Source organism: Acinonyx jubatus, chromosome D3, assembly GCF_027475565.1.
Source record: "Acinonyx jubatus isolate Ajub_Pintada_27869175 chromosome D3, VMU_Ajub_asm_v1.0, whole genome shotgun sequence".
NCBI lineage: Eukaryota > Metazoa > Chordata > Mammalia > Carnivora > Felidae > Acinonyx > Acinonyx jubatus.
The window spans coordinates 88,192,859-88,212,240 of record NC_069392.1 but is presented as its reverse complement, the minus strand read 5'-3'; the positions used below and the strand labels follow the sequence as shown (position 1 = coordinate 88,212,240).

General features: G+C 40.6%; 1 protein-coding gene across 3 annotated transcripts in view; it reads right to left on the bottom strand.

The window, feature by feature from the left end:
* The window catches only part of ZNF407 (zinc finger protein 407), a 447,376-nt gene that overhangs the window by 258,833 nt on the left and 169,161 nt on the right, over positions 1-19,382 (bottom strand). For all 3 annotated transcript variants that reach the window (XM_027069185.2, XM_027069187.2, XM_027069186.2), the window contains exon 4: positions 14,866-14,940. In XM_027069185.2, the coding sequence (XP_026924986.1) occupies positions 14,866-14,940 (75 nt within the window). The remainder of the gene's footprint in view (positions 1-14,865; positions 14,941-19,382) is intronic.

Below are 19,382 nucleotides of genomic sequence, written 5' to 3'. Positions count from 1 at the left end.
TAAAAAATAAAACAAAAACAAACTCATAGACACAGAGAAGACAATGGTGGTCACCAGAGGGAAGGGGCTTGGGGGGTGGGTGAAATGGGTGAAGGGGGTCTCTGTACGGTGACAAATGGTATCTAGACCCATGGTGGTGTTCACTCTATAGTGCATACAGATGTCAAATCATAAAGTTGTACATTTTAAGCTTATATAATATATGCCAATTATATCTCAAGAAAAAAACATAAGGGAAAAATCTGTGACAAAACTGGCTACTGAATTAATGTAGAAAGATATTCTTTCTACAGAAAGAACTTCTAAACTACTGAGCACTGTGATATTTTAACTACAATAAAACTCATAATAATGAAGTAATTTCTAACAGGAATTTTTTTTCAGACCTCTGATTATCAACAGATGAGCAGTTACTTCCATCAAAAGGTTTCCAATATATTTATATGTAATAATTAAATGCAACTTTAATTTTAAAATCTGTATAGAACAACAAGGAAATATTCACAATGGTATGGCCTATTATGCACCAGTAGCTGAATTCATTGGCCTCAAATGTGTATTACACGCGCAGATTTATCTTGCCATCAGTTCCACGGTCTGACATGTACTCCTACCCCTTTCCTACTGCTAAATGAAGAATACTGCCCCTTTGTTCAGTTGACAGACCTTTTCATTGTGTAATATTCTCAAGAAAAATCTTGTTTTATACTTTATATCGCAACGAATGCTAACAATGATGCGATCATTGGAAGAAACAAAGTAAGCCTGTAATTTCTGTAAACAGCATCACTATAAAAGTTTCACAGCAATATAAGCTTCAGACTAAAAACAAACATGTCTTACTCAATTACACAAATACACTCAGACTTCTCCATTTTTTATAAATTCTATTTTATGAATAAGCACCTTAAAAGGGGGGAGAATTACGTTCCACAAATACACTAAGGTGTACATAATTTACCAGCAGTTACTAAGATTAAAAGTGCTGAGAAGCTATTAAGCATTATGTGCAACACTATCAAAAGATCAGCCATGAAAGAGCAGAGCTGTACCAAAGAACTATGGAACCACCATTCTTTTTCACCAAACAAGGAAGTAATGAAATTTGCAAAATTTGTGGACACAGATGACTTTTGGATTGCCAAGATTTTGAAGAACTAGATGATCTAAGGCAAGTGTTCCTGAAACTGTTTTCACATCTGTGAAATGCAACGGTTCCCTTTCATCCAAAAATTGGGGTGTGTGGGTGGCTCAGTCGGTTGAGCATCTGACTTCAGCTCAGGTCAAGATTTCACAGTTCATGGGCTCAAGCCCGGCATCAGGCTCTGTGCTGACAATTCAGAGCCTGGAGCCTGCTTCGGATTCAGTGTCTCCCTCTCTCTCTGCCTCTTCCCCTGCTCATGGTCTGTCTCTCTCTGTCTCTCAAAACTAAATAAAAATGTTCAAAAAAATTTAAATCCAAAAATCTATATAGTTCTGCAGTAAGCTACCTAGTGTCAGGACAAATTACACACAGCCAGGCATTTACATCTGCCAGGCACATGAAGTGAGACCCTTAGAAAGCCCTATAGAATATAACCTCCTTTATAAAGGCTGGTAAGTTATTTTCAAAAAGTTAAGTTACCCCTTTAGAATCTTAGTGGTTCTATAAATATGGTCTAAAATCATTACTAAAGCTATGAATCCTTCCACTAAGGAAAAGAAAGTAACTCTCCACTCCACTTCAGAACATCATTACTGCAGTAACATCAACCTAAGTCTCCACAACCAAAACAATGAGGAACCAGGACAGTCCCCAGAGGACACGTGCAAAGACGGGACACCACCCACCGAGCAGCAAGCGGAAGCAAACTGTCACAACCGAGAAAAGCCCCCTGGCCGTCCGGATGGGGCCTCAGCAGCACAGTGGGCAGGAAGGGCTGATGGAACTGGTGCTAAACTAGGGGAAAAACAACTGCAAAGCAGAGCCCTGCCGGCGAAAACCGGGCACTTGGAGGAGGCGGCGGTTTCTGATTGAAATTCACAGTTTCCGTCTCTCGGTGCAAACCCTTCCATCTCCAGGGACAGAGCTCGCCCAGGCTTCGTTCTCAGACACTGCAGCAGGCTAATCAGGACTCCTAACAAGCAAGGTCAGGCACGGCTGCCGGGAACCCCGGCATCTGTCTGTGAGGAACGTGTGTGGGCTTCAGGACCCTTCTCTAAGAGCTGCCATGCTCTGCAGAAACCGCTTCTCTACGCCACGAATGACAGCGGGTCCCTCCACCGTCAACCTCGCGCTATGCAAGGAAGAACACTAAGATTTCCAAATCAAATTTTGCTCATAATAAATGTAAGTAAAATAGCCACATAAACTAACAGTTCACACTGATATTTCAGATAAATTTTTAAAGAGTGATGATCTTCTAACACATGACATTTTTGTTGAAAGTCCATCCGGAGTTTTGCATTAATGGCATGGCCAGAGAGCAGTCACTTCAGCGCTCACCAAAGCTTCCTCCTGCACTAAGTGGGGCACATCTCTTCCCAGCCAGACGACTAAATAAAAATTTTCACACCACCTTTTCTTCGCTGCGCGCCAGCACGTGGGGTGCATCATCTGAATGTGGGAGGTGACCGTCTTACCAAAAAGACCGTGGTGCACGAAACAGGGCCAGAAATAAATTATCGTCAGTCCATCAGTGGCCCCGTCTCATTTTATTTATACATTCAATAACGTAATGAACGTCGGTGGATTCACCACCAAACCTGAGAATTAGAACACTGTGTACCAGATTTTAATTTATCCCGACCTCGAACTTCCAGCTGAGAATGATTACCTTCTCAGATTTTTGTTCACTCTTTCCTTATTTTCATCATCATCAACTCTAGCAGTTGAACCACTTGATTAAACTGTTTTGGTTTTAACCACTTCCTGAGAGGCACTGGAGACCTGGGACAGGAAGAACACAACAGACGAAGCAGTGCCGAGGCGGGCAGGCTGGGCTCCAGCAGCAGCCGAGTTAGGAGCTCTGACCGGTGGCTCTGAGCATGTCCGATTCCAACCACAATGTCCAGAGGAATTTAAATTGTGTGTGACCACTGGCACATAAACTCTATCATGAGTGTGAAATCTGCAGAAGTCAACGGCCTACAGTACAGTAGCTCTGTGCATGAGACATTTACTCTGCTGAGGAGCCCACGGCTTCTCTGAGGTGCAGAGAAGGTCCCTCGTCACTGATGTGGTCTTTGGGACCCTCTGCCAGGTGCAGGCAGAGTAGCTATGCTCTTGTTTGGTTTTACGCGGTTCTATTCTACATACATTATGTTTGCTGTTTAACAGAAGAGAAAACTTAAAAATGCATTGAAGCTTTGAAATATGTCCATATACTGTTATCATTACAAGTATGAATAAAAAAATAATAAGCATTGGGTTAAATCCTTTGTTAATATTTTTCCTCACCTTCCAAATCTAGTAATCACGAAACAATGTATTTAAAAAAAAAAAAAAAACAACCCAAAAAACCCTAAATGTAAAAGACTTGATATCCAGCAGTAAGTCTGCCAATATGTGTCATATCCATGTCACGTGATTTATAAATGTGAAATGAGACAAAGACATTGTGAACACCACAATGCTGTCATAATGAAAAAGAAAATCATCAGTTATAATTAACATGCAAAAACTTTGAGTTTAATTTAAATACAAACTTCCATATGTATGTTCTGCTGAATCTGCTGTTTCCCATAATCATTTGCTCAACCAGATTAGCATGGAAAAAGGGGCACAGATATTATTTAGACATTAGCAACTGAAAGCTTCTTTAATACGTATTCATCTAAAAACAAGCACTCTTTAAGTTACAAAATGTTACGCGTACATAGACTGTGATTTTTTATAATAGTAGAACTATAAATTCATGCTCACTTCACCACAACCCTGACAACTGAGAACAGGTGTCGTCCTCAGCATCACAGATGAGAAGGTGAGAAAGTCACACTGACTCAGAAGAATGCACTTGAGCTTGGTTACACTAAGAGGCAGGATCATCTACGGTAACATAAACTATGTTAATCTGTGATACCTTCTTCATAGTGTGATCATAAATCATGTATTAGACCAGCAAAGAAAAAGGCCATCTTACAAAAAGAAAAATTTCAGTGAAGATTTTAGTATCTTAAATCCAGCAATATTCATGGAGTGTCAATCACCCTCTGAAAAGCTGACAGAGAAAGAAAGCCACCAACAACGTCCTCAAGAAATCATCTCCTGTGGAAACAGGGCATACGCTGTAAAGTAGAATGTGTTAAATAGTACACTGGCCTTGGTGGGAAGAAGTGATTATAGAGAGTGAAAATTTACGGGGGCATTTCCAATAAGACAAAATCTGGACCTTGCCTGAACAGACAATACGTGTGACCCACATAGAGGACACGGAGACATGGCTTCCAGCAGGGCAGTGGGTGGGAGTTTTTCATGTTGTCTTGACCCAACTCCTATATCATGCTTACTACACCATGCTGGAAATCATCCATAAAACAAGAAAAGAACTGGAATTACATTAAAACTCAATGAAAAGGACTTTCTCTGAAAAGGAGGTCTCTATGTTGGGATCACATGCTAGAAGTAACTCAAAATGAAATTAGGTTGATTTACAGAAAAGTACTAGCGTTTGACAGTTTTCAACCTATGTGTTCATTTACACGATTCAATCTGCGGAGGTGCTAACATTTTAGTAAGCATCAAAGACATCATGATTCTTCTGAAAGGGAATGAAGGATTGGCTGGAATGAAGGACGGTGCTTGGGTGAAACACTGGCATTATTACTACAGGGTCAACGCATCTCATGTGGCACATCGGAGTCTGCTTGTTTTCTCCTGTGAATACTAAGGGCAGCAGAGCCATAAAACCAGTGGAGACGCCCTTTGCTTTAAGCTCACAATTGATTATACAAGTGACCCCAGTGCCAAGAAATGGGGAGAAATATCTTAGAGAGTAACTTACGCAAACCCTTGATTTTTCCTATCAGAGCTCCATAGCATAATGAAATGTAAACACCTTGTTTCTCATCTGCTAAAATGGATGATCAAATTTGCTTTGATCTAACTTTATAAAAATTACCTTCAGAAAGGTTATAAGTTTCCTGAAAACTCCTCAGGAAAAATTTTAATCTTGGACTTTTATAAGCAACTACCAAGACATCATGAATATAAAGAACCTCTCACAAAAAGTCAGTACTGTATAATGAAACTGTGTAAAAGTTGGTAATTAAGCATAATTGAAGGCTGCAGTGAACATATAGGCCTTTGTTCTTTTTAATTCTGGCACTGACTGGGAATTAAAGATAAGAGCTTAAGGCATATTTTAGTCAGAGTCCAGATGTATAAGCCCCAATGTTCTAAAAGTAATTTAAGTGAAATAAAAGAAGAGAATGGCCAAAAATATTCTAGATGCCTGCCAGGGAAAAACACCTATATTCCGAACATTTAACATATTTGATCAATCAAATTTGGAATCATTTATTCCCTGACCTTAAAAAAAAGTTAAAATAGCAGATATTCTCATATCCAAGATCTGAATGAATTACTAAAGCATAGCAAAAAAAAAAAAAAAAAACCAAAAAAAAAAACACCTTAAAAATTAATTTGTCACATTAAACAACAATGTATTATTACATGCAAAGTAATTTGAACGTTCATGCTAAAAAAGGTATAGACAGTTCACTATTGCCACAAAATTCAATTGTCTTATTTCAATATAGGAATAAGAGAGGAGACAAGAGAATAAAGGTTCTCAGTACTAAACCATACATCTAGGGTCTAATAACTCACAAAGTAGTACTAGATGACATAATTATAATGTATGCAGTATTATTATAGTCTTTTGGGTTTCTTATTTTGGGAGCTGGAAGTGGTGGGATAGAGGAATTTCTAACCACACACACATATCTATTCTTTATTCACGGATCTTCCATAGGAATATGATGAAAAACAAGACCAGTTAGAGATGGAATAACCAAGAAAGGGACTGATAAAGGACCGGGGCCTCGGGCTGAGAGTCCAGAATGTTTGGACTGGCCAGCAGGACAGAGGGGACCCAGTATGAGTGTGCAGGGGGAGTAGGCAAAGTATGTGGAAGGGAAGAAAATGGGTTATAGAGTTGAGAAAAGAACGTGTCTAACAAAATACAACGGGCGATTAAGGGGCTTCTTTGCAGGTTGGCTCTGCAGCAGGATGCAGCAGAAGGACACTGGAGCCGGAACAAGAGAAGGGCCCAGGCAGCCAGCCAGGGAAAGGAGACCGGGCTCACGGACGCACGTCGCTGTGACAACGCCAGCCCACTCGCCTGCAGTCTCTCCCTGGTGTCTGCACTCCACATGGCAGATGAACAATTCCAAGAGTTCTAACTTCCCTGGCTTTCTCTTACATACAGAGTGAACGGTCACCGGCACCGGGCTCAAGGCTCTTCTCAGTCGGACTCCAACCCAGCTTCCCAGGCTCATCCTAACCCGTCCCATAACCCCCTTAAATGAAATCCTCCTAGTGGTGACCGTTTCCCCCACAGTGCACAGTCTGTGGTCTCAGGGTTCCATCTCCTACCACTCTCTGCCAACCCCACGCCCAAGGCCACTGCAGGCTCGTGGAAACAGGGCATGTGAAGCTCACACACACCTCACAGAGGGCCTCTCACCGTGCTCCGCTGGGAAGGCTCTAAGTCCACGTTACACTTACAATGTAGCCCCAGCAAAAAGGTCCTCCCTGACCATCCATCCTAAAATAACACCTCTCTCAGACACTCTGGAATAGCACCCAAGTGTCTGTCCATCAGAATCTTACCCCCACAGAATTCTCTCTTACCTTTATGTTTGTATTATGTGTCTAAGCTGCACCTCAGCTCAGCAGCCCCAAATCTGAGGGGTGTAAGAACAGAAGCTGTTATCATCTTCAAATACCAATACCATCTCGATTCTGGAACACAGCCGTCACTGTAGTAATAAACGTTTACAGGAAGAATAAGCCAACAGGGGCACCTGGATGGCTCAGTCGGTTAAGCACCCAACTCTTGGTTTCGGCTCAGGTTTGTGAGATGGAATCCCGCGTCGGGCTCTGCGCCGAAAGCGTGGGGCCTGCTTGGGATTCTCTCCCCCCGCCCCCGTGCCCCTGCCCTGCCCCACTCGTGCTATCTCTGTCTCTCTCAAAATAAATAAATAAACTTAATTAGAAAGAATAAGCCAATAAATAAATGAGATGCCTTTATCAGCATAATAACCTTATGCAAGATTTTTTCCTCTCCTAAAACCTTCTTCTGTATCATTGTGTAGCTCTTCTGTTTCTTTGGATGTATTATAGACAACTGTATAAAAACCAATCTCTTCTAAAAAACAAAGTCATATAATATTCATGATATTTTAATGCCCAGGAATTAAATACAGAAATGAATATTTGATAAAATGCTGGCTTAGAACTAAAGAATAAAGTTTAGAAAAAGCAGAAAACAATCTTACATTTCTATAACAAATATATATACCACTAACACTTAGAATTCCTCCACTACCAACTTGAGAATTTCTTTTAAAGTGGTAAATATGGTATTTGAGCCACATAACCATGATGCACTAAGAAGGTATGTGATCACATAACCATGATGCACTAAGAGCGGCTCTCATTTCTGACCGAACGAGAGAGGATGTCCTGGTATAAACGCATCCTCCCTTTCCCTGCCGAGTACATACTAATTCTGTCTGCTTAGCAAACTTTAGGAGCAATCGGTCTTCAAAATTACAAATAATCATGAGAAACAAAAAACACCATTTGAATCAGTGCAAGGAAGTACATTAAGTGTTCATACCGCAGGGCAAGGACAGTTTTAAAAAAGGCTAATAGGACTGCACAATGCTAAACACATTGCCCCCACACCAAAAGCTGAAGGCATACACAGTCCCAAGTACTGACCCTACTTTACAAAAATTCCCATTGCAAAACTTCCTTCGAATTATGTGAGCATTGATTTATGTGAGGTGGTTAAAACATATTGCTCACATAAAACGGGAATTTGCCAGAAGGAAAAAAGTGAGGAAACACGAAGTAACAGAAGTACATGAAATGCGCGTACCACGGAGCCCACTCCACCGTGCAAACACGGACAACGACTCCAGCCCGGAGCTTCCTGGCAGTAAACATAACGAGGAAAGCTCAGTTACATACAGGATTTGCTGGTGCTTAAGACCAAAATGACAAGTTGTTTCAGAAAGGCACAACCTTTCCTGGAATAAAGACCAGAGAGAAACTGGCCCCCAAGTCTCACAAGGAAGATATGACCTGTTTTCATGAGCAGCAACCTGTAGCTCACAGTAACAAAGATACGACTTTTATAAGGTTACTTCTTAAAACATCCCTAAATGTAAGCAATTATCACAAAAACCAGGAAGAAAGCAAGTAACACAGTGGAGGAAAGCGGCTCTCTCACGATAGTTTTCACCGAGGTTGCGGGTGGAAGCATGTTCAGAAGGAAGGGAATACGCACCACGAACAGCACTAAAACAGCCGGACAGGCGCACCGAGGACAGCACTAAAACAGCCGGACAGGCGCACCGAAAACAGCACTAAACCAGCCGGACAGGCGCACCGCGGACAGCACAAAAACAGCCGGACAGGCGCACCGACGACAGCACTAAAACAGCCGGACAGGCGCACCGAGGACAGCACTAAAGCAGCCGGACAGGCGTACCGACGACAGCAGTAAACCAGCCGGACAGGCGCACCGACGACAGCACTAAAACAGCCGGACAGGCGCGCCAAGGACAGCACTAAACCAGCCGGACAGGCGCACCAAGGACAGCACTAAACCAGCCGGACAGGCGCACCGACGACAGCACTAAAACAGCCGGACAGGCGCACCGACGACAGCACTAAAACAGCCGGACAGGCGCACCGACGACAGCACTAAAACAGCCAGACAGGTGCACCGTGGACAGCACTAAAACAGCCGGACAGGCGCACCGACGACAGCACTAAACCAGCTGGACAGGCGCACCAAGGACAGCACTAAACCAGCCGGACAGGCGCACCGACGACAGCACTAAAACAGCCGGACAGGCGCACCGACGACAGCACTAAAACAGCCGGACAGGCACACCGACGACAGCACTAAAACAGCCGGACAGGTGCACCGTGGACAGCACTAAAACAGCCGGACAGGCGCACCGACGACAGCACTAAACCAGCCGGACAGGCGCACCGACGACAGCACTAAAACAGCCGGACAGGCGCACTGAAAACGGCACTAAAACAGCCAGACAGGCGCACCAAAAACAGCACTAAAGCAATCGGACAGGCGCACCGACGACAGCAGTAAACCAGCCGGACAGGCGCACCGAGGACAGCACTAAACCAGCCGGACAGGCGCACCGAGGACAGCACTAAACCAGCCGGACAGGCGCACTGACGACAGCACTAAACCAGCCGGACAGGCGCACTGACGACAGCACTAAACCAGCCGGACAGGCGCACTGACGACAGCACTACAACAGCCGGACAGGCGCGCCAAGGACAGCACTAAACCAGCCGGACAGACATACAGAATGCAGACACTCCGCGGGGCTTCTGAACACTCCGCTGAAGGGGGAGTGGGGAGGCCCTGATTCACGGACGCTGAGGAGCCAGATGAAGACACGAGCCTGAAAAGAGGGATTTGTATCTCCTTGGGGATGAGCCATGACAGTTAGCTCTAAGTAGGTCCAAATTTCTTCCCTCAAAAGTAAGTTGGAAACTTCAACAGACAAATAAGGATCTGAGAACTGACATTCCAGACCACTGACAACTTTGTTAACTTTCATGAGGAAAATTCATCAAGTCAGAGTTAGAAAATACCCATTTCAGTAAGAAAACATTTGTCATGAAGCAACCATAGAACATCTAAATTACCCGTTTAATTGAGAAATATTTCCCAGATGCTGACAAGATACCTTTGGTGGAAAATATACACTTATCTCCATGTGTACCTTAATAAATTGTCAGTTTAAGTCAGTAAAGTATAAAAGGAAATTTTCTAAAAATAATAAATAACCTTGGCGTTAGATGAATTGATGTGACTTCTATCTATCTTTCCACGTAGAAGTAATTATTTAGAAGGGCCATCTGTCTGTTCAATCCCACTTGTTCACAATAAAACCATGTCAAATGATCACAGGACACTAATTCTACACTGGATACTATCTGCAGATGGAGAAATGGGAAAAGACAGAGAAAGAGTCCTGAGCTCACGCAATATGAAGTCATTAAAATAGGACAATCTCCCACTCATTAAAAAAAGCAAGCCACGATGGAAAGAAGACATGTTTTCCTCCACTGTGGCTCAAGAGTTATTTCTGGTGTGTGTGTGTGTGTGTGTGTGTGTGTGTGTGTGTGTGTGTGTATTTTTTTTTAATCAGAGAAGAGCCCATAAACACTTTATTTTTCCTAAATCAGGCCAAATAAGAAAGAAAGAAAGAAAGAAAGAAAGAAAGAAAGAAAGAAAGAAAGAAAGAGAGAAAGAGAGAAAGAGAGAAAAGAAAGAAAAAGAAACAGGGAGGGCAGAAAGGAAACTCTGTTAACCATTCGAGTAAGAGAAGAAATAAGAGGGAAGGCCAACAAGCAGCAGGGGTGGGGAGAGACGGCCCAAGGCCAGCAGTCATACAGCGTGACCCACAAGTTGGAGAAAGAACACTCCATGGAGATCTAAGATGGGCATATAGCACAAAGTAAAGTATCTCAGTGTATCCATGAGAATAAGCTACCCATTTCAGTGACAGAAAACAGTATTTACCCCCTCAGAAAATCATGAGGCATAAACACTAAGAAAGATTCTGGTCCTTCACTAAAGAATCATGTGCCAACTTAGCCCAAGGTAACTTTTAAAAACAGACAATCAAGTGACAATAATGAATTAACCTCATGCTCTTCTGAGAGGAAAAATTTGAGTCTGTTTAAATATATGTCATTCACAGTTTTTATAAAAAGGTATTATTTTCTCATTTAAAAGCAACTTAAGTTTCTAATCAACGCAAACCACTGCCAGCAAAGCTTCAAAGGCAACTCCCTGTGCAAGTATATATGCCTTTCCCAGCACTGTTTCGGTCTGGGATACTTTCATGTTTCAAGAAAAAGAGTGATGTTTTCCATCTAAACTGAAAAGCAGGAAATAATGATGTTTTCATAAAATTTTAACATATAAACATAAAAGTTTATGAGAAGAGAGAGAAAGGAAAGGAGACCAGGTAGACCCCAAAGGCCTACACGATGTCACGTCTGGTCACAATGCGTTACAAGAAATTAGAACCAAGTATCAGAGTTGTGAGGATTTCTACCCCACAGTTTAGTCTAGGTAACACCTGGCATGTATAAAAGTGTGGGGGAAAGATTTTACTTAGCAATTAAGATCAAAGGTACCATTAAAAGCAAGATGGCTAACCACAATCCCAAGAGTCTGATAAAAGGGGATAGGGCCAACACAAATCTCACAGCTCAAGAATCTGAAGGAGGCCTGGGGGAAACCCATTCACTGGAACAAAAGCACTAATTAGCCCTGAGCCTACCCTTGACCCCCTGCCTCCTCCCCGCTCCTAGGGCCTAAACACCCCCCACAGTCATGTTGACAATAATGCTCTATCAGAGACTGAGGCCTACAAAGTGGCTTCACTAAGGTTGTGATGTAGATATTCATTAATAAATCGAAAAAATAGGTACACTTCCTTTGATCATGAAATTATTTAGCCCTTAGACTGTCTAATGCATGGATCCAATTTAAAATTCTCTGGGTGAAAGTAGCTGGGGGGCTTAGGAGCCTTCCTGAGATGCTGCCTGGGCAGATACCTCCCGCTGGTGCCTGGACACCACAAATTCAGAGATTCCCAGTGAGCCCTTTGCCTCCTCCTATAGATCCACACAAGCACTGAACTAGGAAGGCCATCTCCTTCTGTTGTTATATGCGCCTGGCTTGCACAAGAGATAGACTTATTATGGCTGTTTCAGTTGTGGTAATTGTGCACAGGCTCGTTTTCTAGATTACTATTAGCAAATTCAAAGAGTCATAAAGATACTTTGGCTTACTATATTAAGAACAGAATTACTTATTTAAAATAGGAAATACTTTAGAATGAATTTGAAAATTAATTGGAGTTTATTATTTTGGAACGTGAATCAGATGTAGCTATATTGAGTTCTTGATATTTAAGTGTATGAGACTTCAGAAACACAGTAATGTACTACCTTAAAATAAGTTCAGGCAAATTTAGGGACAAAAAACTATGTTCTCGCATAGGCCACCACTTCAGGTGTTCATGAAGTCAAAACATATATATTTGAAATTATCTAAATTACTGTTGCTAATGACAGTCATGCTGACAAAATTTACTGGTTCATCAAACTACAGTGCAAGTACATGAATTTATTGGTAATAAATTATCATTTTTGCATACATCAGTCAAAGCACAAGGCCTAAATACTTGCAAACAAAATGCATTATTAATTTAATTGTCACGGCCTATTTGGCTAACTTCTATTACTATTTGCTATAATATGCAACGCATAAGAGGGGAGAATCAAATTTAAAACATAAAAAAGTAAGCTGATTATTTTGTCCTGGAGAAATTAAAATATAGCAAGCTTGCAAAACTATAGCCAAGGCATTAATGTTTTAAATAGGTAAGAAAAAAAGGTTTAACTCAATTTTGAGAACAGTAATGCCCAAAGTGAGGGTTCAACATGCTGATAAAGAGTTTCTTTGTTTCCTAAAACCATTAACAGCCATCAATTCCCTCGCCAAGGCAGGGAGGAAGGTGGAATGGAAGAAAAGAGCCCTTTGGCACCGACCGTGCTAGATTTTGCTACTTAAACAGGACCTTCCCCAGCTACACACACCTACTGGAAACCGACACTGTTGCTGGGGCCCTGGCTTTCTGATGTCGCATTTCTATGCAGTGAGAGGGAGCACCCCGAAAACACATACCGGAAACAACAAGTGTTCTGAGACACAGAGGTCTTAATAGAAACAGCAATTCAATGGAAGATGTGCAGCTGAGGTGGGGCCTGCACCCTGGACTACGTAGGGGGTTACGGCCCCAAAGACGGGACGTGCTTTCCCCACCTGAGATTCATTCTCTGATTTTAGGACCAGACCATGTCAGGTAAATGGAAAACCAAACAGTACACCTGGCTTTTCAATTACCTGTCATGATACATAGGAGGTTTCTACTGCTCTTAAGGGCTTCAAGGATGAAAATATGTGTAAGGTGCCCAATTTTTAATTAGTATGAAACAATATGAACACTTACTTCACCCTTTACAATTCCTCAATAAAAGGCAAAATGATATAATTTGAGTCCAAAACATATACTAGTTATATGGTAGGAAATATTTTCTTTTTACTAATTAAATGACCTAGACTGTTTTCATCATTCGTAATTTATTTTGTGAACAAAATAGCCTAAGTACCTGTATATAAAGATTCTCAATGTGGATAATTAGTACAAGGAAGAACAATGAGATTAGAGTCAGAATAATAACAATTCTAACATGTATTCACTATAAGATATGGAATAAATTATTGCCTATTCCTGAATCTTGGTCCTTAGATCTATAAAACTGGAATAATGCACTGCTAATAACATGAGATAATGCATGTAAAAGCAACAAAAACATAGTACTTACAAAAGTTTTGTTTCTACTTTCATAAACACTCAAGAAACATAACTTTGATAATTCTTGAATTATAATTTAAATAATATAGAATTTTTTGAATTTCAAGAATAATGCATTCGGGAGGTGTTCAACACATACAGTCAGGCTCAAATTAAATCTAATGCTACCAACAGAAGTCCCAGAAACCCAAAGATAAAAAAAAAAAAAGGAAGCAGGCATACACTCCATATTTTGAGGCGGTAGTCACATCCAAACTAAAACGCTAAGAAAACGGTATGCCCTCAAAAGAAGTGTCAAGGTAAATTGCTTATAAACACAGAAAACATTGGTAAGAGCATTTTAAATGTTTTAAAAAGGCAATTAAACATTTACAAATAAGGAAGAAGTCCTGGGAGGTCCTGGGCTATAGAACAATCTGCATCATGACTGACATCTTAAAAAAGTATTAAAAACCAAAAGTTTCCAGGAGCAACTACAGAGTTTGAGATGCCGTCTCGGAGGATTTGGGGGCAACCTACTGTGTCTTTGAAGGAAGAAGAGAGGGTTTTACTAGCTCTGGGTGAGCTGTACATTGTACAGATTTAAAAATTTCAGAAGTAGCCAAACTCACCTGATAGCTGACATTGTTCTATTTCTGCTCATCTAATATAATTAAGTATATGTGCCGAAGCTAATTATGACACAGTGGCAAGAGAAAAGAAGGCCTGGCAGTTGATGACATAATAATCGTAGTGTTATTTTTCATGACATGGCAACTATAGTATTATTTTGGGGATGACACAAGATGTATTTCTTTTTTAGTGTCAGCAATGTTTAATTACAGTAAGAATTTAAAAATATTATTTTAAAACCTCAAAATAAAAATACAGGAAAAAATAGACCAAGTTTACTTTTACATACTTATTTTAGCCCATTCATACACATGTGCAGAGGTCATCCCCTCTAAATCAACTTTTCTACTGTTTCAAGATTATTTCACAAATTCAAAGTCCCTTAAATCCTTTCAAATATTTTTAGATTATAATTTTTAAAATTAAAATGACATTAAATTTTGGGGGGTGAATGACATAAAATATATTATTAGACCACAGAGTACCACAAATGCAAACATGATGAACTGACTTGATAAAAATTCTAGAAGGCACTTAAACAAAGCCTAAAGTGAAAACATAACTGTATTTGTTAAATTTTTAAAAATGAACAAAAATTACCTTTCTTTGGGGGTGCCAACTCCATGTTTGCCTAGCAGATGAGTATTTAAGTGCTTCTTCATTACAAAAGCAACCCTGAAGAAAGAAATAACAATAATTATAGAATTCAGTCATAACTCCCTACTAAAAATATGTCCAGAAAGTATTTTCAAACAGGCATTTATATATGAATACAACAGGAATGTGCATATTACAATGGTGTTCTTGGTAAACCAGATGCTTGCATACAAATCAAATATACTGTGATATTTGAAGACCAGAAGAAATAAGTGAATTTAAATTAAATGGTTTGTTTTCTTACTTGAGTGTGTGAACAGGGACAAAAACAATGACTGTAGCTTAGTCACTGTCTTCACCATCAGAAGAAAGATAAAGCAATACCACAACATAACATTCACTGCCCCCTAGTTGATCCCACACTTCAATCATGAAATGAGTTTGAGAAAATGTCGTTTTATTAAATATTTAAGGGACTATAAAAGAGAAAATGAATAGCTTCCATGAAGCTTCCTTGAAAACATGGTAATAATTTGAAAAAAGGTTTTTAAAAATGTTATAAATGTTTATTGTGTCTCTGGCACATGCAAAAAAAGAAAAAAAAATGTGCTTAAGTGCCAAGAAGATGTCAATAACTAAAACAAACAAAAAGTATTACCTGACACACTATCTTATTTCATACACAAATCAGCTTACTTAATTCAATTTTGATTTCATAAATATGAAATGGACAGGAATCAGCACCCAGTCCATGGAACACTAGTTATCTCCTTCTGAATACAGTACAACATCAATTTAATTACATCGTGTGATTATTTAAAACAATTTAGATCTCATTCAGAAGCATCAGACTAAAATGGTTCTCTTGATAAGCAAAAAAAAAAAAAAAAAAAAAAAGAAATTTAATGTTATAACTTCCAGTGTAAAAGGGCTTGCAAACATTTTTGTTAATTATGTATTACAGCTGTCCTTCATAAAGTTAATTACCAATAGCTGAAAGGCAACAGAATCTATTTGCATATGTACATGAAAGGCATGACATATGCAAAAATATGATTTTAATTAGCATTCTATGATATGAAGGGCTACAAATCAAATTGGCATGTTATAAGATTCTTAACATTAAACACCAAATTCATCTGGACATGTTTGCACAAACGGGCAATGTAAGACTATAACGTACTGCGGCCTTCTGGAAGAGACGTGTCAAAAGCTAAGACTGAAACAATTTCTAAAACTGTGAATGCCTCTTTTGTGTGTCTGTTTTTTTTCCCCCATTTCTGGTCTATTTTGGTTATTTTCCTATAATATTAGGGAACCTCAGTTTTGAGGCTAAAACAATGTATTTGCATTTTTTAAATGACTGTGACTTCATTATTCAAATAATGTATGTGTATGCACTGAAAATGACATTCATTCTTTTTTATATGTTAGGTAATAGATATGGACAATACATGCTTTACAACTATAAATAACTGATCACGCTATCAATCATTAAAATGGAAAAATGATTACATGTAAAGAATCAAAGAGTGATGATATTAAATGCTTAGCAAGAATAATGGTACAAGATATACTATATTTGTTTCTGCTTGATTTGGACAAAATAAATAACATTTTTCATTTCCTTAAAAAAGAATGCAGTAATAACAACAGTCCATTTAAGGCATAACTTCCCTACTGTCCTCTATTTTCCTATAATTAAAAAAACATAAAGCTAATAGCAAAGAGCAAAGGTTAAGAACCCAAAGTTGCAAAGCAAAGCTTATTTACATGACCAAGTATAATTTAAGAGACGTGAGCTTAGAACCACAGTGCAGTTTCTAAATGAAAAAAAATTTTATTAATTAAAATGTTTAAGTTTTAAGACTGGAAACAAAAATATTACCCTGCACAGGGGAGCAAACTAAAGTACACAGCGAGAGAAAGCTTCTACCTAATATAATTTCTCAATTATCTGCTCAATGTAACACTAAATATTTGGAGGAATAACAATTTTTTTATTATGGGAAAAATTTATAATACTAAAATATAGCTCAATTACAGCCAAATGTAAAATGTCCATTCAACTGAAATCTGACTTGACGTATAAAGTCTTTAAATTCGGTCTATACAAAGTACAAGTAGCATCAAAGTCTCAGTATCATCCTCAATTAAAAAATATAACTCAAACATGGCTAAAATAATCTTACCAACTTACACGAACAAAACATTGCAAACAATTTGCGATTACTGAATGTCTTCTAGCTTTCACTGCCATCTTCATAGCACTGCATTAGTATCTTTAGCATATTAACTGCTTTGGAAATTTTAAAATCTAGATACCATCAGAAATAAAATAAAAATAGCCGCAAATTTGAAAAGCGATACAAGTGAAATGCCTTCTTCCTCATGAATACTTCTGCCTTTTGGCCTCCATCGTGTTTCCCCACATTTACTGATCACTTCCTGTGTAGCACACTAATATGTCACATCAGACAGAGCTGTGCCTTCACGGAGCTTTCAGTCCATCACCTGTAGCCTCCAACAGGATGCACCCAGCCCGCTGCACTCCTGCGGGCACACAGCAAGTCCCGTGCTTGGTAAGGAACAGTTCTAGACAGATGCGATGCACACAAGGCAACACTTACGAGTCCTACCTCAGAAAATGTTAACACCAGTGAAACAGACAAGAACAAGCATCTTGAATAGTGATAAGAGGATAAACAAAAAGAAGAAGGAAGATCTGAATTCTATATTGGAATCAAAATTCTGTATTGGAGGCTCCAGAATGTGGCTTGTGAGGGAAGGAGGCAAGGAACTGGCAGGGGACAGAGCAGGGAACAGCAGGCCACAGAAGGAAGGGCAGCCAGGACAGCTGAGTATGAGCCTAGTGTGGGGCCTGCTCCTGGAGGGGAGGGTAGAGGGGAGGAAGGGGCAAGGGCTGAGCAGGTGGAAAGGCAGGGGAGGGCAAGGGAAGGCAGGATAGGGCAGGGCAGGCCATGTGGTGTCCCTGAGAGCAACAACCTCACAGGCCAGACAGCCCAGGCTCACACTCCAGTGAGAAAGGAAGCCCAGTCTGAACACTAGTGGGACACATCTGACTCTCACGCTGATGAATTCCTCTAGCTGCTGGGCGCAGAGTAGATGGAGGGAGGAGACGAGGGCAGGGGCCGCCAGGAGACTCTGGGAGGCACCCAACAAGAGGGGAACCTGCTGGCCTGGAGGTCAAGGGCGAGGTGCACGCTAGAATACACTCGCTGAGGTCGTCCACCTGCAAATGCCTGACAATCTGAAGGAACACCTTGAAATAATAAAAACAGTGTTTTCTATATATGATTGATTTCCAAGTATCTATAATTGCCTGAAATAGCATCACTTAAAATTGCTTTTGATGTCAAAAGAGCAGCACAGTAATAACATTTACATCCTAGCTATAGATTTCTACTTTTCAGTACAAATATTTCTTACTTTAACTTCTAATTTTAAACCGATTTCTCCTACACGATACGTCGACCTAATCACAGCCTCTTCCTTCAGTCCCTTAGGTCGTATCACTGCGGAATGATTTCCACTTCAGAGTCATCAAAGACTATCTGATTGATCTATTTAAGTAAATAAAACAGTGTCATGAATTTGGGGAAAGGGATGTGAAACAGAAACCTAGAGCCACAGCACGCGAGAGCCTCTAACACACAGCAAGTCAGGATGTTTAGCGGGGGGCCAGAGGTCAGCTGTGCACAGGCCGTGTTCCTCCCGGCCTCGAGCCAAGACGAGCAGCAGCCGTATGCCTCCTGAGTCTCTGCCATGTTATTCCTGTGTCCCTTGCCTCTCTGACAAGGGCACATGCTCCTCAAAGACGGGCCTGTAGGGTATATAATACCTAACTGTGTGAGAATTTCTGACCATCAGGTCAACGCAGGCCACACAGGTTACAGGAAAGAGGAACATGTGTGCTTTTCAGCAGTTAAAATCCAAACACATTAACACAGTAGGTCAACAAGAATCTGCAGGACTTGTTAACACACGACCGTGAGGCAAGCCCATGTACACCCTCTTTAGGTCTTACTGAGGGATCCGAGTCCCCTACCCAGGTCTCCAGCGGGGCCCCCAACACCCAGGCACACACACCCCTAACCACTGCCCAGAACGCAGGCTACACGGAGATGTCTCACAGGTGCTGTTCAGTGTCAACCCCTTCCCAGCATGCCACCAAGACATGTGACTCTGGACCTGAACTTCTTGGTGTCACTTGTCAGTCCAGCATTAATTCACCCTGTAAGCTCAGACATGTGACTCAACAAGGTGCCTTCGGTTTCCTCATATATCAAATGGATGGCAGTGACTGTTCCTACCTAATAAGGATGTGATGAGGAGAACACGATCATTGTTTGCACAGCACAGAGCATGGTGACTCACACATTCTTAACGTTATACAAATCTTTGCCACTTTTAGCTCTTAACCACCTTAAACTCAAAGGTTCAAGGCCTAACTACCCCCCTCCTGATAATCTACCTCATTCCCACTGGCCAGCACCTCT